This window comes from Oryctolagus cuniculus, chromosome 9, assembly GCF_051225735.1.
Source record: "Oryctolagus cuniculus isolate XC-2025 breed Fujian yellow rabbit chromosome 9, ASM5122573v1, whole genome shotgun sequence".
Lineage (NCBI taxonomy): Eukaryota > Metazoa > Chordata > Mammalia > Lagomorpha > Leporidae > Oryctolagus > Oryctolagus cuniculus.
The window spans coordinates 65,426,006-65,450,382 of NC_142875.1; the positions used below are offsets into that span (position 1 = coordinate 65,426,006).

Consider the following 24,377-nt stretch of genomic DNA (forward strand, 5'->3'; position numbering starts at 1 on the left):
AAATTGATCTTCTGTATATAAAGAGAATTAAATGAATCTTGATGTGAATGGAATGGGAGAGGGAGCAGGAGATGGGAGGGTTGTGGGTGGGAGGGAAGTTATGGGGGGGGGGGGAAACTGATGTAATCCAAAAGCTGTACTTTGGAAATTTATATTTATTAAATAAAAGTTAAAATTAAAAAAAAATCCATGGGATAAAGCCAAAGCAGTATTAAGAGGGAAGCTTATAGCAATAAGTGCTTACGTTAGATCTCACACAATGAATCTAATGATGCATCTTAAGGACATATAAAAATGAGAGTAAACCAAACCCCAACTTAGCAGGCAGGAAGAAATAATATTGGAGCAGAAATAAATGAAGTTGAAACAAAATATATGAAAGATCAACAAAACACAAAGCTAGTTTTTTTAGAAGATAAATGAAATAGAAAAACCTGTAGTCAAACTAACAAAAAAAGAGGAAAAACTCACATACATAAAATTAGAGTTGAAAAAGTAGACATTACAACCAACATCATAGAAATACAAAGTATCATAAGAAACTACTGAGAACAACTACATACAAAATTAGAAAACCTTGAAGAAGTGGATAAATTCCTGGATACATATAACATACTAAGATTTTCTAAATCAAGAAGTTATAGAAAATCTAAACAGACCCATAACAAGTAATGAGATTGAAGCATTCATTAAAAGTCTCCCATCAAAAAAAGGCCAGAACTGGATGGTTATTAGTATTCTTCCAACAATATTAGACTCCAGTAAGATTCCAGAGTAGAAACCTGAGCTCAGTGTGGGGCACAGTGGGTGATAGGAAAGAATTAAAAATTATAAATCCTGATCTATATCAGGGACTTATTAAAGGTACAGAATTTATATAAACAAAATTAATATAATACAGACTCGGTATATAAATGCTAAGAGGTTGTTAGTGCAATTCAAGGGACTAGGAAAGCCCCCACATTCCTTATACTATTTAGTTCTTCACAACTTTCCATGGCAGCAACAGAAAACAGGTTTTATGACGTGATGGAAAAGGTAGCTCCCTGGGCACTACAGTGGGGTGGGCCTTGTGGTATACCCACTGCTTTGGGACTCCCTGAGGCAACACGCAGCCCTGGACACACTCTAAGTCTGTTCTACTTATTAAGAACACACAATACTGTGTACCAGTGACAACCTAGTTTCATGATGTACCAGTGAGCAAGACAAACAAAATGCCTACTTCATGGAACTTATACGTTGGTGGGGTAAGATCACACATACATACATACGTACATACGTAGACACTTATGTGTAGTATTTCTTGTGGTGATAAGAACTGTGAAGAAACAGTGGAAGGTACAGACGGGGCACTGGTTTGAAAAGTTGCTTTTTATGATACACTGTCAGGGAAGACCTCTCTGGAGGAAGTGTTACCAGACAGCTGATGATAAGCAGTCAGCATGGTGTGGCCATTGGGGTTAGTGGTTAAGATACCGGCTAGGTTGCACATCCCATAGCAGAATACCTAGGTTTAAGTCTTGGTTCCAATTCTGACTCCAGATTCCTGCTAATGTTGACCCTGAGAAGCAGTGGAAATGGATAAAATGATAGAGTCCCTGCTACCCACGTGGGGAACCCAGATTGAGTTCCCAGCTTCTGGTTTTAGCCTGGCTCAGTCTGGGTTATTGAGGGCATTTGAAGAATAAATCAGCTAATGGGGGCATGCCCTCCCTTTCTCTCTAATAAAGTTTTTGTTGATGTTGTTATTTTCAAAAAAGCATGGCTTGGAATTTGGAGCACCAATTAGAGTGCTGCTTGGGACACTTGCATCTCCTATTGGTACCTGAGTTTGGGTCCTGGCTCTGCTTTCCATTCCAGTTTCCTGCTAATGCACACCTTTGTAGGCTGCTAATGCAATCCTAGGAGATAATAGGTGATGATGACTCAAGTGGCTGAGTCCCAGTCACCCATGTGGGAGACCCAGATGGAGTTCCTGGATGCTAGCATTGGCTTGGCCCATCTCTCTCTCAACAAACATTTATTTCTCAGTTTTGCAGGCTGAGATCAAAGTGGAAATCAGTTAAGTTCCTGGTAAGCATTTTCCTGCCAGATGGCTACCTTCTTGCTGAGTCATCAGATGGCAAAGGTAGAGAGTCACTTTCTGTTCTTAGGAGAACACTAATTCCATTATGGGGTCCCTGGTAGTCTCATTTATACCTAAGCACCTCTCAAAGTCTTATTTCCAAATAGATTACAACTTTAACATATGAACTTGGAGGGAACACAATCATTCAGTCCGTAGCAATGCATACATTTCTCTCAATCAGAAACTGATGTATTTAACATGAAATTTTAGGAAAATATTAGATTAATAAATAAATAAATAATAGAGAAATAGAAGTATAGACATAAAAAATGAACAGAAGAGATAATATAAAACAGACTAAATTACTTATATTTCAGCATGTAGTGGGTACTCAATAAATATTTGCTTGTTATTGATTGAAATAAAACAGTCATGTATATAACACTATACTCACCCCATACATAAATATTTAGTAGTGTTTCTAATTTATTTGTTACTTAAGAAAGTATTATGACAGGATAAAAAAAGAGTGGAAAATGGATATAGGCTTGCTAGTGTATCATATCAAATATTTTATTCACATTGTATACTCCTTTTTTCCACTCATATAAAATATTTTGTGCATTGTTAATGATTAACATCTTCTCTCTTGCTCTTGTCACTTTATTTTAGGGCTTTTTTCTCTTGAATTGTCCAGACTTGACATGTTTGGCCTTCCAATTGATATACCTTAATTTATCATTTAATGATCTCTATCACTTTCCCACAGAAGTAAGTCCATTTTTATTACCATATATATTACTATACTTGTTATTGTGGATAATAATCATAATAAAATAGGTATCTTATGAAACCCTAAAGTTATTATTAAGTAAATATGGTTTTGGATTGCATTCAAAAAAAGCTATTTCAGAAGTATGAAAAGTTGGCCGGCGCCGCGGCTCACTAGGCTAATCCTCCGCCTAGCGGCGCCGGCACACCGGGTTCTAGTCCCGGTCGGGGCGCCGGATTCTGTCCCGGTTGCCCCTCTTCCAGGCCAGCCCTCTGCTGTGGCCAGGGAGTGCAGTGGAGGATGGCCCAGGTGCTTGGGCCCTGCACCCCATGGGAGACCAGGAGAAGCACCTGGCTCCTGGCTCCTGCCACCGGATCGGCGCGGTGCGCCGGCCGCAGCGCGCCGGCCGCGGCGGCCATTGGAGGGTGAACCAACGGCAAAGGAAGACCTTTCTCTCTGTCTCTCTCTCTCACTGTCCACTCTGCCTGTCAAAAAAAAAAAAAAAAAAAAAAAAAAAAAAAAAAAGAAGTATGAAAAGTATAGTAGTTCTTTCATAGGACCATGCATGATATAATCCTCAGAGACATGTTACAGTGTTATAGTCAGTCTCTCAAACATGTTCTAATAATTGTACAATGTATTTTAAATAATGTGTTCTAACTGAACAAAACCTAAGTAAGACTTCTATGTACTAATCAGAAACTTTAAAGTTAGTGATCAGATAATATTGAAACAAGTTTTCATTGTCATATGCCATATGCTAAAAGGATATTCTATTTAATAAAATGGATCAGGAACAAGTAGATATTAGAACTAGTTTAGTGTCATTTTAAATACATTAGCCATTATGAATATTTAGGGTATATTATGTCCTCTCTGTCTGGTTGTGCTTCATTAGTCACTGGATTATTGGTTGTTTTTTGAATTGATTTCCAGAGTGTTGGCTTTTAGTTGATTGATTTTAGTGAGTTGTCCTTATTCCTATTTTCGAACATGCAGTATTGAAAAGATATATTTTCCATACTTTCCGTATAATTTTTTTTTCAGTACCAGGAAGAAATGCTTAAAACCAGTTTTAGTAACTTGAAAAATTGACAGGAATTCCCAAGAGATCTTAATTCTTCACACTAATTTAATCTTTCTTCTAAGTAGACAGAGATAATGTGTAAATACAAAGGAACTATTTAGATCTAAGAAATAAAGTGAAATCTGTGAAATTTGACATTAAGGTGCAGACCTATGTTGCATAACTATAAATAAAATGTGTCAATGAGGATGGCAATATCCAGGCATAGAAGGGTTGGCTAATGATGTTCAGTTGTTAGCATGATGTAAAGGCATGAGAGGCAGAATGACACAAAAGGAGAGAGAGAGAGAGAGAGAGAGATAGAGATAGAGAGAGAGAGAGAGAGAGAGAAAGAAAGAAATATCTTCCAAATGCCGCAGTAGCTAGGGCCGGCCCAGGATAACATCAGGGAATAGGAACTCCAAAGGGTCTGTAGCATGGGTTTTTGGGACTCAAGCACTTGGGCCATCATCTACTGCTTCCCAAGCAGGAAGCTGGATTGGAAGCAGAGGTGAGATTCATTCTGGGCTTTCTGGTATGGGAGATGCACTCCAAGAGATGGCCTTAACCTGCTGCACCACAGTGCCCTCCCTGCTTTCCATCTTAAGTATGTCCCATCATAGAAGACTAATTTCATGTAAAAGTCAAGCTGTGCAATCAGGCAAAGCATGGAGTCTGATAAAATAGTTTAGGGCAAGAGAATGTAGCAGCAGCAATATTAAAGAAGAAGGTTAGTATAACAAATGCTATGGACACATTCTCGCTGTCCTTTCTTCTCTCAGCTTCTCTAAAAGACATAAAGTCATATATAATAATAATAATTGTTTTTTGTTAAGTCTGAAACATATATGGATGAAGACTGAATAACAGTTATATCAAAAAAGGATTACTCCTGAGCCAAGGGTATTGGTGTAAAGTACTTGAGTTATCTCACCTTATCACACACATTTAATGCTGGTCACTTGGTTTCGAGGTTTTTACCAAAGTTGTTTATTGAGATATATAATATAATCAGTTAATGTTGCTATATTGATTCTCTACATTAGTTCAGAGTTTATAAAATGTAATGAGTAGGGGTTTGCATACTTTATCATTCTACTCATGTTAGTTTCTCTTTTATGTTCTCCAGGTATTCTGCCTTAAAAATTTACAAGTACTGAAATTGAGAAATAATCCCATCAAAGAAATTCCTTCTGAAATCAAACAACTTAAATTCCTTAGAATTTTCTGCATTTCCTTTAATTTGATTAGCAATCTTCCACATGGGTAAGGTTGATAGTCTAGAATTTTAACAAACAGAAAATAGAGTTCATAATTTAGAAAGGGATCCATTTCATTTTAAAAGCACCTGGCAGAGTTTTGGCTATTTAGTAATTCTTATTCTGTTTTAATTAGCTTTTTCTTTTCTTATTGTGGCATTAAAAATATACTCACCAGCTATATAGATGGCAATTAACATGAGTCTAGTGAATACATACCAAGAAACCTGTTATCTGAGTAGGTATGAAGTGAACACAAATCTTCTGAAGCACTTCTGGGTGTGAGCTCTGCATACATTACGTAGCCTTTTTCATATTGGAAGAAAAGCAACGAAATTTCAATTAGGAAATCTAGACCTCTGACTTAAGTTGATGGTAATTACTTACTTGCTCTGCAGAAAATAATTTAACTGTTCTTGTTCTCAGTATTTTAGTTTATAAACTAAGGAGATTGCCCATTCGAGTATCTACGATCCTTTCCACCCTGGTAGGAGTGTTGGGATATAAGAAATGGATTTCTTCTTACATGTGAACTAATAATTATTTAACTCCTAATGAAAAATTTAAACCAAACCTTAACCAAATGCCAAAGCATGATACTTATTTTAATTATATTTTAACTAATTGAATGTGAGTTAAAAACAAAGGGATGAGGACTTATAAATAGTTAAATAATATTTTGAAAAAGGAGATTCTCTTGGTGATTATGGAAGTGCATCAAAATTAATTTATGAAGATGTTCTTCCAGCACTGTTTATAATTAATTATCCAACGAATTGGGCATTCACATTCCACATACTGAGTTATTTAAGACATTGTATAAAATAGTATACAATTTCTGCATAAAATATATATACACATCACACGTTACACAAAGCATATATAAAAAGAACAAATATACACTAAATAAGTAAGAATGCTGAATTATGAGTATTTTACTTCAGTTTGACTTATTTATATTTTTCCATAATAGCATAAATTTTATTTTTTCTGCACCAATACTACTCACATAGCCATTTCACTAAGAAAACTTTATTTATTTTTATTGGAAAATGGTGGAGTTTTTTGTTTTGAAGATTTATTTATGTATTTGAGAGTCAGAGTATAGAGAGAGAGAGGACAGACAGATAGAGAAAATTTCCATCTGCTGGTTCACTCCCCAAAAGGCCACAATGAGGCTGGGCCAGGCCAAAGCCAGGAGCCAAGAGGGTTGCAAGTACTGGTGCCGTCTTCTGCTGCTTTTCCAAACACATTGACAGGGAGCTGGATTGGAAGTGAAGCAGCCAGGTCTCAAAATGGTGCCCATATGGAATGCCAGCGCTGTAGACAGCAACTTAACTCACTGTGCCAAAGTGGTGATCCCTGGGAAATGGTATTTAAAGGCCAAGATCTGGGTGTTATTGCTATTGGGTGTCATTGCTATTGCAATATCATTGGTTCTAGGCCCTTACAGAGGTAATATGTGAGATACTTCAAAAAGTTCATGGAAATATGGAATTCAAAGGTAATTTTATTTGATACAAAAAATTTTAAAATCCAGGGTTGCTGCCACTTGCCGTGCCAACATCCCATATTGAATTGCTGGTTTGAGTTCTGGTCCCTGCACTTCCCATCTGGCTCCCTGCTAAGGCACCTGCTAATACACCTGGAAAAGCAGCAACAAATCGCCCAAATACTTGGTCCCCTACCACCCATGTGAGACCCAGAAGGAGGTCTGGGCTCCAGGCCTTTGCCTGGTCCAGCCCTAGCCATTGTGGCTATTTGGGGAATAGACCAATGGATGAAAGGTTTTTTTTTTTCTTTATTTCTCCCTCTCTGTCACTATGCATTGCAAATAAATAACATAATTTTTTTAAACACATGCATAGAGTTGTCCATAATGTGTGTTTTCCAAAAAATTTTTGAAGACCTCTCATGCATAGTTATATCAATCTGTATATACACACATATCTTTAATTATACATATGTACAATACACAACTACATAATATACACAGAAATATGTATATGTACATATATAGCTACATATGCAGTACCTAAACATGAATTCATACTAGATAATCTATAACCATAATTACATACTTTAAATAATCATAACTACCATTTAAACAAAATGTAAAAATGATCAAACTAAAAAATTAACATAACTAAAGGGTCAACATTATGTTCATTACTTAGAGATTGTGCAAATTAGTATGAACTATTGGTTACAATCAAAAGATTCTAAGGATTTATTTTTCAAAATTATCAGCATTTCTGAAATAAAGCACTATATTTTTAATTGAACATAGGATTGACCAACATGCATTCCCAAGGAAGACTGATATAATCTTGAAGTCAAGAATGAAAAATGGGGGCTGGTGCTGTGGCATAGCAGGTAAAGCTGCAACCTGCATTGCTGGCATCCCATATAGGTGCCAGTTCGAGTCCCAGCTGCTCCACTTCTGATCCAGTTCTCTGCTGATGTGCCAAGGAAGGCTCCTCACTTCAGCCTAGCCAGTCAACATGACACCCAGATTTTTAGCTAGAGTCAAGTAATTTGGTCATATAAAATATGTTTATTGAGTATTTCCTAAGTACTAGGCTTTGCTGGAAGACTTAGGTTGGGATTTTTCCTTATGGGGTTCTGAATCCAGGGCAGGATACGGATTTTTTTGAGGATTTATTTATTTGAAAGGCATAGTTACAGAAAGAGAGAGAAGGAGAGGCAAAGAGAGTTCTTCCATCAACTGGTTCACTCCCCAAATGACCACAAAAGCCAGGCTGCGCTAGGCTGAAACCATTAGCTTCACTGGGTCTCCCATGTGGGTGTAGGTGTAGGGTGTAAGCCAGGCACATTAACAGGGAGCTGGATCAGAAATAGAGAATCTGGGACTCAAACTGGCACCCATATTGGATGCCAGCATTGCAATGGGTGGTCTAATCCAGTATGCCACTATTCTGGACCCAGGATACAAAAATTTTAACAAATACCAAAATAAATATAAAACATTCTAACTGAAAATCATAATAAAGTTGCAGAGGAAATATGAATTAAATTGAGTCAGTAAGAAAGCCATGTGTGAAGAAAAGGCATTTCGGTACAAACTATTAGTGTAGGTGAAGAATAGGGGAAAATGTTCATGCAGTGCAAAGAACCTGTGGAAGGCAGGTAAGAGTTTGGACTGACAGAAGCTGACAGAAGGCTGACAGAAGGCTGACAGAAGCACAACATGGCCAGGTCCAATGAGATGACCATAAGTGAAGCTCAAGAATTTGATGGAGACCATATCCCAGGCAGTTTTGGAGGTCATAGGAGGAAATGTATGTTTTCTTTTATGTGCCATCTTCTTTGAAGATATAATTAGCTAAATTAATATGAGGTCATACTGGATTAGGGTGACCCTAATGATGAGGTCACACTGAATCCAGTGACTGGTATCGGGACTCCTGAACTGGGAAAGAATAAATTTCCATTATTTTAGAGATACTTTGTTATATAGGCCTAGAAAACTAATACAGTAACCAAGAGAAAAATATCTAAATGATATTAGCATTTTTTCAGGTGCATTTTTCTACATGGGACTGTGTTTGGGACCAGCCTCGTGGCCTAGCTGGAAAAGCCTCTGCCTGTGGCGCTGGCATTCCACATGGAGACTGGTTCAAGCCCAGAATATTCCACTTTCAATCCTGCTCCCTGCTAAGGGGCCTGGGGAAGCAGTGGAAGATGGCCTAATTTTTTGGGCCCTTGCACCTATGTGGGAGACCTGTAAAAAGCTCCTCGCTCTTGGATTTTGCCTGGCCCAGCTGCAGACTTTGCAGCAGTTTGTGGAGTAAACCAAGAGATGGAAGACACCCCCCCTGCCCTGTAACTTGCCTTTCAAATAAAGAAAATGAATATTTTTTTAAAAAAGAGGGACTTTATCCACTTCAAACATCTCAAGCCAGTCTTAATGGCTAGATGACTAATTTTTACGAACTTTCATGGTAATTATACTATATATCATAAAATGAAATTTATATACATTTCAAGATATTAAAAAAGCATAGCTTCTCTATAGTATTACCTCTTTAAGTATTCTTTGCATTTATTACAAATATAAAATCATTTTTATAATTAATTTTCTCTTCATTTTTAAGGTTATTTTCCTTGTTTCATCTTGAGGAACTTGATGTTTCCTACAATGAATTTACCTTTATTCCAAACGAAATCCACAGACTCAGGTATTTTGCAAGCCCCTGAAGATATTTTTGGTTTAGATTGTGAGGGACAAAATTGAGTCCTTTCATTTACTTAATAGCCATAAAATATAATATGTGAATCATGGAGTTCACTAAAAATGTAATTTAGTAATTGGTGTGCAGCATTTGTAAGGAATAACATCTTCAGACATTACTTGGAGGGCACTGCGGATGACCACTTAGCAGAATGACAAGCTCCTTTCATCCCTTGTACCATCTGCTCCTGTGGCTCTTACTCATTTCGTTATTTTCTGGAAGGAGAAGAAATACATAAGCACAAAATACTCCTAATATACTGTGTACTTTATTTTGTTTTAAACTTTTATTTATTTATTTATTTGAGGTGCAGATGGGGGTAGTAGGAGAACGCTCCCATCCTCTGGCTCCCTATCCAAATGCTGCAGCAGCCACTGCTGGGTAGGGCTTATGTCAGGAGCCAGGATTCAATCTAAGTCTCTCACATGACGGCTGGAACCAATCAACAGAGTCAGCACTGCTGCTGCCTCTTGAGGTCCACATTAGCAGGAAGCTGGAATCAGAAGGCGCAGGCAGGACTCAACCCAGACACTTTGATGTGGGACAGGAGCACCTTAACTGGGGTCTGTCACTATGACCAAAGCCCATTCCACACAGTGTAAACTTAATGTTAAGCTCTGATTCTTTCTCATATTAATTTTTAAAAATCTGAAGCTCATCCGTGTCCTTCTGGGTCAGTATTACAATATCTTGATTATGACTTCAGAATAATTTTTAATAACTAAATTATTTTTCAATAATAATCTCAGCCATTCTATTTAGATTATAACCTTAAAGATCATTTAATATAATTCCTCCTTCAACACATATAAACACAAAGTTAGAATTTTAATTGCAATTACCTTGAGCTTACACATAAATTTTGAAGAATTTATTGTATTTTTGATGATAATAAATTTTTCCATTCTGAAGCACATTCAGATGCCCTCATCCCACATCGGAGTGCCTGGGTTCAAGTCCCACCTCCACTCCTGATTCTAGCTTCCTGCTAAGGCACAGCCTGGAGTGCAGCTGGTGATGGCTCAAGTGGTTGGGTTCCTGCCATGTTTTCTGGAAACTCAGAAGCATTCTCTTCTCCCAGCTTTGGCCTAAACCAGCCCTGGACATTGTGGGCCTTTGGAGAGTGACCCAGAGGAAGGGAGATCTGTCTGTCTGTCTTTATCAATCTTTGTCTCATTGTTTATCAAATTAAAAATTCTGCATGTGTTTTATTGCTATTAAATATAGTACTAATTTTCAAGAACACTGGAGCAGAATTTTATTTCAAAATTATAAATTATATAAATATGTTTTAAATGTAGTCTTTTCATTTACAGATCACTTGACAAACTGCATATTGATGGGAATTATGTGACTTCTTTACCACCTGGCATTTTAAGGCTTAACCTGACAAAAATCCACTTGGAGAATACTTTCACCCTGCCTTATTTTTGGACAGAGAATTCTTTGAATAGTCCACAACGACTTACTCAAATTACTGCTTTGTTCATGCTCGTAAATAATATACACAAATTATATGAAAAGATTCCAGTGAAAGCTAAACTGTTACTAAAAAGGTAAGTAAATTCTGAAGTTGTTTTAACCAAAATACACTTCTGAGCATCCAAAATTCTCTTGGGACAGGCATTTCGCCTAGCATTTGAGACACTGTATCCCATATTGAAGTTCCTGGGTTTGACATCTGCCTTCATCCCTTGACTCCAGCTTCCTGCTAACGCAGACCCTGGAAGGCAGTGATTGGCAGCTTAAGTTGTTGGGTCCCTGTCACCCATGTGGATTGAGTTTCCAACTGCCAGCTTCAGCCTGGCCCAGTCCTGGCTGTCGCAGGCATTTTGTGGGTGAGTCAGCAGATGGGAACTGCATCTCTCTGCCTCTCCAATATACAAATAATTTTAAAAATTAATATGTTTTCATTACAGGCCCAAAGGATACTTTTTTTTTTTTTTGACAGGCAGAGTGGACAGTGAGAGAGAGAGACAGAGAGAAAGGTCTTCCTTTGCCGTTGGTTCACCCTCCAATGGCCGCCACGGCTGGCGCACTGCAGCCGGCGCACCGCGCTGATCCGATGGCAGGAGCCAGGAGCCAGGTGCTTCCAAAGGATACTTTTACAAACACACACACACATATACACACTCTGTTACAAAATCATACATATGATTCTCTACATTGCTTCTTCTGGTTCTTCAAGTGTAATAGTGCCGTGTGCATTTGGCCCTAGTTTCTAATATAATGAAGTTATTACTTAAGTCCAACGCGAAGTGCAGGTTGCTGGGGTATAACTGGCAGTGTCTATACAGCTGTGGCATAAATCTTTTATATGAATTCTTGAGTAACATAGAAGTAGGTCCTTCTGTTGTATAGCCCTAGGCACTCTAGATGATGGAACACGTTATTCCACTGTAACCTCACAGAGAACAGGAATACGGAAAGTATACATGAGTGACTTCTTTCCCTCTAATTTCAAAGACCATTGCCTGATCTCAAGACTAGGGTTTGCAAAACCCCCACATTTCATCTACACAGGTTTGTTTCTGATTCCTCTCAGAGGGTTTGAAATGATTTCTACTTAAATATTGATCACCAGTGCCTGAATCACTGATTTACCAAATATTTACTTTATGCTTAAGTAAAATGGCTTCCCAGGAATATATATATATATATATATTACTAATATTGACTCAATAAAGGCAAATTCAGACTAATAGCCACTAGAGAAACTGAAAAAAAATTATTAAAGACCTATTACCAATGAAAAAGATCCAGGCCCAGAAGTTTTACAACTTTAAAGAATTCATATGTTGATACTCACGAAATTTGAACATGGTAAAGTATATAGTAAAAAAAAATCTCCAAGGACAAATGTTTTTTAAGAATAAAAACCTAATCAGTGAGTGGTTAATAGATAGGTGCCCATGAGATTTGGTTTCACCACAGGCAGAGGAATTAAAACTGAGATTCCCGAGTAAAATGTGAACCCAGCCAAAAAAGGGGTAAGAAATCCCAAATGAGTGAATGATGTCTCTCTCTCTCTGCAGAACAAATGTTTTTGAGAGGAATAAACTCAGTTTAGTCCATAAAAGGTCCATACAATCAAGTCCAAATGAATATTGTCTCACAAGTTAAAGAAATTTCCAATAGGCTGGCGCTGCTGCTCACTTGGCTAATCCTCCGCCTGCGGTGATGGCACTCTGGGTTCTAGTCCCAGATGGGGCGCCAGTTCTGTCCTAGTTGCTCCTCTTCCAGGCCAGCTCTCTGCTGTGGCCCGGGAAGGCAGTGGAGGATGGCCCAAGTGCTTGGGCCCTGCACCTGCAAGGGAGAACGGAGGAAGCACCTGGCTCCTGGCTTCAGATTGGTGCAGCGCGCCAGCCGTAGCGGCCATTTGGGGGGTGAACCAACGGAAGGAAGACCTTTCTTTCTGTCTCTCTCTCTCACTGTCTAACTCTGCCTGTCAAAAAAAAAAAAGAAAGAAATTTCCAATACATGGGGAAACATGACACTAAGAATAAAAGTTACCCAAAACAATCAGCGGATACTAATCTCCAAACATGTGTGATATTGGCATTATTTAAAGACTATGCAATACTTTCTCAGAGTATTTCAAGAAATAAATATATTTTTAAAAATAGTTAAGAGATTATTGGGTCACTCTTGGTGGCGCAGCAGGTTAAGCTGCTGCTTTGGCTGCCCACGTTCCATGTTGGAGTGCCTGGACTGAATCCCAGGTATCAGCTGTTCCTTGCTTCTGCTCCACCTTCCTGCTGATGTCCTTGGAGGCAGCAGAAAATGGCCCGGCCCAAGGATTTGGTTTCCTGCCACCCTTGGTGCAGTTCCTAGCTCTGGGCTTCAGCCTGCCATAGCCTCAGCCATTGTGGGCATTTGTAGAGTGAACCAGCAGATGGAAATCCATCTCAGTCTCAATCAATCTCTCTCTCTCTCTCTCCCCCATTGCTTTACCTTTTTAATAAATAAGTAAATAAATAAATCTTTTAAAGAGATTTCCAGATATGATCAGGAAGATATGCAAAAGAAACTTTAAATGAAACAAAATTCTAGAAACAAAAAGTTTAATAATTGAAATTCACCTGGGGCATGGATGAAATAGTGTATTATATACAAATGACAAGAGACCTGAAGAAGTGATGATGAAGATGCAGACAGAGGTAAGAGTTAAGAGCGAAGAAGAAGAATCAGCATACACTGAGGGTCCCAGAATGGGAGACCAGAGACAATGCTTCATGAGATAATCACTACACAGTCTCAGAAGTGATGAAAGATGTGAATTCACAGACACAGAAAGCTATAACTCACAGAAAATTGGTTAAATGGTAGGAAAAAGCAAGTCTACAGATGGGTGATAAACATGAAGAATGCTCAATATCACCAGTAATAAGGGAAGTGCAATGGAAAATAGTAACAGTAGATTTTCTTTTTTAGCCTCCCTGTTTTATCATAATTAAAAGACTGGGAGCAGGCATTTGGGGAAGCAGTTAAGAAGCCTCTTGGGGTGCTTGCATCCCATATTGGAGTGCCTGGGCTGGAGACCAGCTCTATTATCAGTTCCAGTTCCCTGCTAATGTGCACCCTGGAGGCAGTAGTGATGGATCAAGCTGTTGAGTTCCTCCACCCAAGTGGGCTCCCAGCTTGAGCCTGGTCCTTTCCCTGGCTGTTGTAGGCATTTAGGAAGTGAATCACCAGATAATAGCTCAAGTTATCTTGCTGGCTGGCTTTCTGCCTCTCAAATTATTTTAAAATGCATAATGACCATCTTTCATAATGACCTTCTTTGACTCTTTTAGAAGTTTTTGTCGTAGAGTCTTCTGCTTTTTATATGAGTGTAGCTATATCTGCCCATTTTTGATTTCCATTTGCATGGATATCTTTTATTTATTTATTTATTTATTTGACAGGTAGAGTTACAGACAGTGAGAGAGAGAGAGACAGAGAGAAAGGTCTTCCTTCTGTTGATTCACCCTCCAAATGGCCACAATGGCTGGAGCTGTGCTGATCCAAAGCCAGGAGCCAGGAGTTTCCTCCTGTTCTCCCTTGTGGGTGCAGGGGCTCAAGCACTTGGGTCATCCATCACTGCTATCCCAGGCCACACGAGAGAGCTAGACTGGAAGAGGAGCAACTGGGACTAGAATTGGCGCCCATATGGGATGCTGGCACCTCAGGTGGAGGATTAACCTAGTGCCCCACTGCGCCGGCCACATAGAATATCTTTTCATTTCAGTCTGTGTGTATCTTTATTGGTAAGTGTGTTTTTTATAGACTGCATATAAATCAGTCTTCTTTAAAAAAATCTATTCAGCCAGTCTATATCTTAATTGGAGAATTTAGTCCATTTATATTCAGTTATTATACATAAATAATAACTTGCTGCTGCCATTTTCCCACAAATATTCCTATTGTTGATTTTGAGTCTCCTTTATTCTTTTACTAGGAAGTTTTGTGCCTTCACATTCTTTCATGATGCTAATTATCTTTCTTGGTGATGTGAGGATAGTAACTGTATATACACCCAATACTAGGTTACCAGTTTTGTAAATAAAAATCCATAGGATATAAAAAGAGACATGGGATCCAGTACAATAATAATGGGGGAACTCAGCACCCCATTTTCAAAAATAGACAGATCAACAAGTCAAAAAATTAACAAAGAAACTATAGAGCTAATCTATACAACAGATCAAATATACCTAATAAATATCTGCAGAACATTTCTTCCCATAGTTGCAGAACACACATTATTTCCATCAGTGCATGAAACAGTCTCTAGAATAGACCATACACCAGGCCATAAAAGAAGTCTCAACAATGTTTAAAAAAATCAAAATCATACCATATATCTTTTCTGACCACAATGATATGTGAAAACACAACGTATCAAAGCTTACAGGATATAATTAGTGCCTACATCAAAATATTAGAAAGGTACCAAATGAGCTATCCAATAATGCATCCCAAGCACCTAAAAAACAAGAATAAATCAAATCCAAAATTAGTAGGAGAAAAGAAATAATTAAAATTAGTTGATAAAAAAGCAAAATAGAAGTAAAAAATTATACCAAACATAAGTGAAATAAAGAAGTTTTTTTTTTTAAAATGAAAGTGGTAAACCATTAGCTTAAATAATAATAAAAAAAACTGGAGGAGAATATCCAAATTAATTAAATCAGAGATGAAAAAGGAGATGCAACTGATACCACAAAAAATACAAAGAATAATTAAGAATTATTACAAACAGTTGTATACCAGCAAATTGGAAAATCTAGAAGAAATGGATAGATTTCTGGACACATACAATTTATCAGAATTAAGGCATAAAGAAAACCCGAATAGACAAATAATTAAGACTGAAATTGAGTCAGTAATAAAGACCCACTCAACAAAGAAAAGCCCAGGACCTAATGGTTTCACAGCTGAATTCTACCAAGCTTTTAAGGAGTAACTACTCCAGATTTTTCTTAAACTATTCAAAGCAGTAAGGAAGGGAGGAAATACTTCCAGACTCATTCTATGAGACCAGCATTACCTTAATTCCAAAATCAGAAAAAGATCCAACTGAAAAATGCAAATATCCCTAGTAAACATACATACAAAAATCCTCAACAAAATACTAGCAAATAAAATCCAAAACACATAAAAAAAATCATCTACCCAAATCAAGTAGGATTTATCCCAGAAATGCAAGGATGGCTCAACAATGCAAACCAACAATAAAATGAAAGATAATAACCATATGATTATCTCAATAGACACAGAAAAGCATTTGACAAAATACAATATCCTTTCATTATTAAAACCTTTAAAAATTGGATACAGAAGGAATATACTTCAAAACAATCAAGGCAATATATGGCAAACCCACAGCCAGTATCACATTGAATGGGGAAAAGCTGGAAGCATTTCCACAAAGACCCAAAAACAGACAAAGATTATCACTCTTGCCAATATTATTCAATATACTTCTGGAAGTTTTAGCCAGATAAATTGGGCAAGAAAAAAGAAATCAAAGAGATACAAATTGGAAAGTAGGAAGTCAAATTACCACTGTTTGCAGATGAAATGATCCTTTCTATAGGGTAACCAAAAGATTCTACTAAGAGACTCTTAGAACTCATAAGAGAATTTAGCAATGTTGCAGGATATAAAAACAATACAAAAATCAATAACATTGTTATACACCAACAATATTCTGGCTGAGAAAGAACTTAAAAGATCAGTCCCATTCAATAATAGCTGCAAAAAATTTAAATACCTTGGGATAAATTCTAACCAAGGGTGTGTATGATCTATACCATGAAAATCATAAAACATTAATAAAAGAAATATACGCAGACAAAAAATGGAAAAATCTTCCATATCTCTAGATTTTATGAATTAATATCATCAAAATATCCATACTATCCAAAGCAATTTACAGATTCAATGTGATCTTAATCAAAATACCAAGGATATGCTTCATAGATTTTGAAAAATATCCTAAAATTCATATGGAAACACAGAGTCCCTGGATACCCAACATAACCATAAATAATCAAAGCTGGAATCATCACAATACAAGACTTCAAGACATATTGCAGGGCTGTTATAATCAAAACAGCTTGGTACTAACAAAAAAAATAGACATGTAGACCAATGGGACAGATTAGAAACTCTCAAAATTAACCCAGTCATTTACAATCAACAAATCTATAACAAATACCCTAAAATCACTCCCTGAAGAAAGGACCAATTCTTCAAACAAATGGTGTTGGGAAAATTGGATTTTCACATACAGAAGTTTAATATATGACCCTGATTTTACATGCTATACAAAAATCAACTCTAAGTGGATGAAGGATCAAAATCTAAGATCTGAAACAGTCAAATCACTAGAGGAAATCATAGGGGATAAGACCTCAGAAGCACAGGTTAAAAAAAATAAAAATAGACAAATAGAAATACATCAGGCTAGTGACCATTTTTATTTTTTTATTTTTATTTTTTTTAAGTTTCAACACTTAAGAATAACTGAGTATTAATTACAGAATTCAACCAATAGTATTAAGTAGAACAAACAAAAATACTAAGAGGGATAACGTATTAAGTTGTTCATCAACAATCAGGGCAAGTCAAGTCACCGTTTCTCATAGTGTTCATTTCACTTTAACAGGTTTCCTTTTTGGTACTTGGTTAGTTTTTTTGTTTGTTTGTTTGTTTGTTTGTTTTTAAGATTTATTTATTTGAAAGTCAGGATTACAGAGAGGCAGAGGCATAGAGAAAGAAAAGTCTTCCATCTGCTGGTTCATTCCCTAAATGATCTCTATGGCTGCAGCTGGGCCAATCTGAAGCCAGGAGCAGGAGTTTCTTCCAGGTCTCCCACATGGGCACAGGGGCCGAAGGACTTGGGCCATCTTGCACTGCTTTCTCAGGCCATAGCAGACAGCGGGATCAGAAGAGGAGCATCCCACACTCAAACTAGCGCACATATGGGATGCCAGCAATTAGGTGGTGGCTTTATCCACTATGCCACAGTGCCAACCCTGATAATTTCTTTTGCACAGCAAAAGAAACAATTAACAAAGTGAGAGGCAAGTGACAGAATGGGAGAAAATCTGAGATCCAAGATGGTTGAATAGAGAAAAGACTCACTGATTTTAACCTTGGGAAGATACCAGAAGAACTGAGGAGGGACTGCCTTTCCAGAGGACAGTTGGAAAGAATTTTTCAGTGGACAGTGTACAGAAGAGAGACACAGTGGAGCAGCAAAGACAGTGCACAAACCTGCAGGATATAAAATCAACACAAAAAATCAATAGCACAAACCTGTACAAACCTGACTTTGAATTCAGCTTGAAAAACTGGTGGGAAGCAGGGCACCCACCTAGCATCAGGAAGAAAAATAACACTCCTTCCCTTCTTCCCTCCCTCCATGAAAACACCTAGAAGCTGGCAGAGGAAATACCATCTACCCAGAGTAAGGTATTTGTAGGCTGCAGCAGCCCCTGTGCCACTAGTGAATTTTATCTGAGGGGGAACTCCATGGTCCCCATTGATTTTAATTCCAGTCTGGAGAGCTGGCTGGGAACAGGGTACCCAGTTAGCTATAGGAAGTAATGGAACATGTCTTCCCTCCACTCCTGCCACCAAAGCACCATGCTCAGTTTGCTAGAACAGAACACCAGTAGTCTTTGTTGAGGAGATAGCTTGCTCAGGGGATGGGCAGTTCACTCCATAGTTGGGGAGGCTCCCAAGGCAGAGTGACTTCTTTGCTCTCTGTGACTGTGAAAGCCCTGCACCCTGTGACTGTGGAAATCCTATTACTGTGTTATACATAGGCTGGGAAAGTGAGAAGGTGTGGGTGTGCCTAGGACTTTGAGCGTTCAGTCACTCCAGAAGCTCAGAACTCCCTGAATGCTGGGCAGGGACCTTGCAGAGGGCTCATCACTCACACTACAGAGGGCATAGATCCTTTGTGAGGTTCATGTGCTGAGGGGATGGGGTGTGCGGACACCTTTAGCTAACACTAAGCAATTATCTTGGCTCAGAGAAGAACACACCAACCAATGAAACTATCCTCTCCATCTACTGAGGATAGAGGAGATTCACCATGGCCAACTTGGATGTCACTCTGGACTCTTGCCCCACCCACAAACACTGGTTAGAGCTCCCTGGTACCAACCAGCACACACCTTGAGATATCAGCTGTAAACCTCAGGCATTCCAGTAAAACATATGGCACATTCCCAAGAAGAAAGCCTTCAGAAGAATTAACAGCAAGTGTTTCCCCAGATGCATAAAACTATACATAGAAATACAAGAAACATGAACAAGGAAGACAATATGATTCTCCAAAAGGAAAAAAATAGTACTTCAATATTATTCTGCAAAAATGAAGAGATTGACAAATCACCTGAAAAGGAATTCAAAATAATGATTGTAAGATTATCCAAAAACACAGAAAAGGAATTATAAGAATTAAGGAAATCTGTACATGACATGGGTGGAAAATTCTGTAGGGAGATACAGATAATAAAGAAAAACAAAACTGAAATATTGGAAATAAAGAATTGAATATTTCAAACAAAAAATACAGTGGAAAGACTTAACAGATTTAATGAGGAAGAAGAAAGAATACCTAAGGTAGAGACAAATTTTTTGAAATATTTCAATTAAAAAAAGAAGAAGAGAAGATTAGAAGAAATAAAAACAGTGTTCAGGATCAATGGGATATCATCAAATGACCAAATATACATCTGTTGGGTGTTCCTAAAGGAATGGAAAAACAGAATGAGCTATAAAGCTTATTCAGTGACATAATAGAAGAAAATGTCCTTAAAATTTGGAGAAAGATATAGACATACAAATAATAGGAAGCACATAGAACCCCATATAGACATGATCAGAGAAGAGTCTTCACCATGACACATTATATTAAAATTTTTAAAAGTAAAATACAAAGATAATATACTAACGTGTGCAAGAGAGAAATGTCAGATTACCTTTAAAAGATCTCTAACTTGATTGACAGCAGATTTCTCATCAGAAACTCTAGAAAGTAGGAGAGAATGGAGAGATATATACCAAGTCCTTAAAGAAAGAAACTGTCAACCCAAAAATACTGTATCCAGAAAAGCTTTAATTTATAAAGGAAGGCAAAATAGACCTTTTAAGCCAAACAAAAATTTAAATAACTTATCACCACCTGGCCAGCCTGACAAATGATACTTAAGAAACAGAGAAAGATAATCAGCATCATGAAAGAATTGGAAGGCAGAAAACTTCCTACCAATAGTATAAAGGAAATCCAAAATAAACAAAAGGAATATTTATAGGAAAGTGGCAGGACCAAGTCATTACTTATCAATGATAACCTTGAATGTAAATAGATTAAATGCTCCAATTAAAATATACAGACTGGCTGAATGCATTAAAAAAAAACAAGGCTCATCTATATGTTGTCTAAAAGAAACACATTTTACCAACAAAAATACACACAGACTGAAAGTGAAAGAATGGAAAAAGATATTCCATGCAAATAGAAATAAAAATGAGCAGGCATAGCTACCTTAAATCAGACAAAACAGACTTTAAGACAAAAACTTAAAAGACAAAGAAGGTGTTTATGTAATGATTAAGGGATCAACTTAACAGGAAGATGTGATTTTGTAAATATGTATGTACCCAATGCTAGTGCACCCAGCTATTTAAGACAAATGTTATTGTATCTAAAGGGAGACATATGTTCCAATACAATCATAATGAGAGATTTCAACACCCCACTTTAATTAAATGGATGGATAACTAGACAAAAACAAAAACAAAAACAAAAAAAAACAAAGAAACACTATCGACCAAATGGATCTGATATCTATAGAATATTTCATCCCACAGGTGCAGAATACACATTCTTTTCAACAGTGCATGAAACATCCTCTAGGATAGACCATATGCTAAGTCATAAAACAAGTCTCAAAATCTTTTAAAAAATTGAAATCATGCCATGTATATTTTCTGACCACAATGGAATGAAGTTGGAAATTGACAACATAAGAAATTCTACAAAATTTACAAACACATGGAAACTGGACAACATCTCCTGAATGAAGAGTAGGTCATAGAATAAATCAAAAGGTAAATCAAAAAATTCCTTGAAACAAATGAGAATGACAACACAACATATCAAAACATATGTGATATAACAAAAGCAGTGTTAAGAGGAAAGTTTATAGCAATTAGTGCCTGCATCAGGAAATTGGTAGGGTATCAAATAATATATTAGTGCATCTCAAGGACCTAAAAAACAAAAACAAATCAGATTCAAAATTTGTAGGAAAAAAGAAATAAAAATTACAGAACAAATAGAATTTAAAATTAAAAAAAAAAAAAACACAAAGATCAGTGAAATGAAATTCTGTGTTTTTTCCCATTTTGGAAAAGTCTAAAAATAGATCTATCATATGATCCAGCCTCCCTCTGCTGGGAGTATACCCAAAGGAAATGAAATCAGCATATGCAAGAGTTATCTGTACCTCCATGTTCATAGCAGTGAATTCACAATAGCTAAGATATGGAATCAACCCAGATAACTGATGACTGGATAAAAAATGTGGTATACACACACACACACACACACACACACACACGATGGAATACTACCCAGCCATAAAAAGGATGAAATCCTTTTGCAACAAAATGGACACAACTGCAGGCCATTATATTTAGGGAAATAAGACCCCAAAAGACAAATAGCCTATATGTTTTTCTGATTTGTGATAGCTAATATACAGCAAAAAAAACCACTTCAATATAGATGAGTGAAATTGACATCTTGTGGTTTGATTATTTTTAATAACCCTTGTCTATATTCATATAGAGGAAAAAACAGAATTACTTCAATTCTGTGTTCATCAGGGTAACTGAAAAAACAACTCAATTTATTGAATTTTTACCTGACAGAGTATAATGCATAGAAATAAAAATCAAACACAAGTATTTACCTAGTGGTTCAAAGAGTATATTATATTTTTATTAAATGTAAATATGCAAGTAAGTGGGAATACTATTTCACATTATACTTCTGAGATTTCAGGCTGAAATCAATAGAAACATTATGAAAATGTAAGTCAATTTACATTATAAATCACATAACTATAAAAAAAGGAAAACACAAGCTATGCATCCAATGGAGGATTAATAACCAGAATATATAAGAAACTCAAAAAACTCAACAACAATAAAACAAACAACCCAGTTAACAAATGGGCAAAGGAAATGAACAGGCATTTTCCAAAGGATGAAATACACATGGCCAACAGATACATGAAAAGATGTTCAAGATCACTAGTCATCAGGAAAATGCAAATAAAAAACCACAATGATTTATTACCCCATTCCAGTTAGAATGATTATCACCCAAAAATAAAAAAATAACAAATGACAGTAAGGATGTAGAGAAAAAAGGTACCCTAATATGCTGTTGGGGGAATGCAAACTGGTACAATCATTATGGAACACAGTATGGAAACTAAAAATAGAAACTAAAAATAGATCTATCATATGTGGCGAAGTGGGTTAAAGCTGCCCTTTGCAGTGCCGGCCTCCCATATGAGCACCAGTTCATGTCCTGGCTGCTCCACTTCCAATCCAGCTCTTCTATGGCCTGGGAAAACAGCAGAAGATGGCTTAAGTTCTTGGGCCCCTGCACCCATGTGGGAGACCCAGAAGAAGCTCCTGGCTCCTGAATTCCGATCAGCTCAGCTCTGGCCGTTGTGGTCGTTTGGGGAGTGAACCAGCGGATGGAAGACTCTCTCTTTCTGGCTCTACCTCTCTCTGTAACTTTGTCTTTCAAATAAATTCTTTGTTCTTAATTTGGGAGTTGATTATGAGTATGACCAGATGACAAAAAGAACTCATTTATCTGTATACCTATGTTCATTTCTTGGTAGTGTATTATATTTCAATAAAGTTTTTAAAAAATTTATTTGGTTTGAATTATAAAAATAACATTTTTATAGAAAATTTGGAAAAACATAAAAAAGATTGTAAAGAAATTTAAAATTCATTGTGATCACATTTTCTAAGGATAGCAACTGTTTTCATTTGAATATCTATCCTTAGTGTCTATTCTTACTATGCATAATATACTTTTTATGTTAGAAAGCTAGGGTTATATTCCACATATATCTACTTTATTTTTCACTTGATAGAAAGCACTTCTTCTAAATAATAATATCAATGAAGGTAAAAGCCATATTCTGTATTCCTTCTGTCTTGCATAGCAGCAATCAGAGCATTTTTACTTTAGTAGAAATTTCGTAAATTCTGACTTGATTTGTTCTCCATGCCAGCACATCCAGGTGTGACTGGTGCCACGGCCCCATGTTCGGTGAAGGTTTACGGATCATCCGTTCCTGTGATATTTTTGGAACCTCACAGCTTCCTATTATGTTTCATGTCTGTTCTCCTTCCTGTTATAGAAGATTAAAGGAAAGCACCTATTTTATCGAAGGTATTTCTGGGAAAAGAATAGAACTAAATGTGGAACCAACAAAAGAATCATAATATGGTGATTCACATTTACACCATAAAAGTAACAAAAATTTAGGTATCAGTAATTTATTTCTTTGATAATATAGATTGTGTGTAAAAGGCATAAGTGCCTTCTCATATGAATCCCTTTGGCAATCCTATCTCCTTTATGAAATGTGGTGATTGTTAAGAAATTGTTGTATAACATAAAATTTACAAGGATTCATAAAAGGCCTTTAGAGCTCAATGAAGATCTAAGAAAATTTAAGTCTCTTTACTATACAAAGAAAAAATGTTAGAATCCTTTGCAGAAGTGGTTATATCTTACAACTGGTGCTTTAATGCAGCAATGCTAAATGACAAGATAGCATTTCAGAGTTCTTGCTGGGGTTTATGCCACGTGCCATGTATCCAAGTCCATTTCTGTTATCTCATGTCATGTATCTAAGTGCATTTCTGTGGAATTCTGTCCAGTGCCAACCATCTCAATTTTGGATTGCTTTGAGAATAAAAGAGTAACTTCAGTCTTATTTTTAGTTGTTTGAATTCTTCATCTGAGCTTTTTAAAAACTGGAACATTCTCTAATGGTCGCTTTGACCTTCATCTCATAACACTGAGATACTGGGCGTTAGCTGGATGCCATAGGCCAGCATCAGCATTTCCCAAGGCTTTCACTGATAGCCCAAAAAAAAAGAGAGTAGAAATTACAAACTTGCATTGCAAATCAACATCACACAGAACAGACCTTGAAGCTTTAAGAGCTAAGGTTTAACAAAGGAAACTAACGAGGATTTTGATTTAACAATTTTAGAATGTCATAGAATTGTTTCATATATAGCATATCTTTTATATGCAGTTAAGTAAAATATCATTGTTAATTAGTGAAATGATATAAATTCATACAGCCATCTCATCATGGGAGAATGTCAGAAAATTCAT

General features: G+C 36.8%; 1 protein-coding gene across 1 annotated transcript in view; it reads left to right on the plus strand.

Annotated features, from left to right (window-relative positions):
* LRRC63 (leucine rich repeat containing 63) overlaps positions 1-24,105 on the plus strand; it is a 57,475-nt gene extending 33,370 nt beyond the window's left edge. Inside the window, exons 6-10 of the mRNA XM_017343483.4 lie at positions 2,744-2,842; positions 5,039-5,175; positions 9,287-9,370; positions 10,741-10,980; positions 23,257-24,105. Of these exons, the coding sequence (XP_017198972.1) occupies positions 2,744-2,842; positions 5,039-5,175; positions 9,287-9,370; positions 10,741-10,980; positions 23,257-23,470 (774 nt within the window). The 3' untranslated portion in view covers positions 23,471-24,105. The remainder of the gene's footprint in view (positions 1-2,743; positions 2,843-5,038; positions 5,176-9,286; positions 9,371-10,740; positions 10,981-23,256) is intronic.
* The last annotated feature ends 272 nt before the right edge of the window (positions 24,106-24,377 follow it).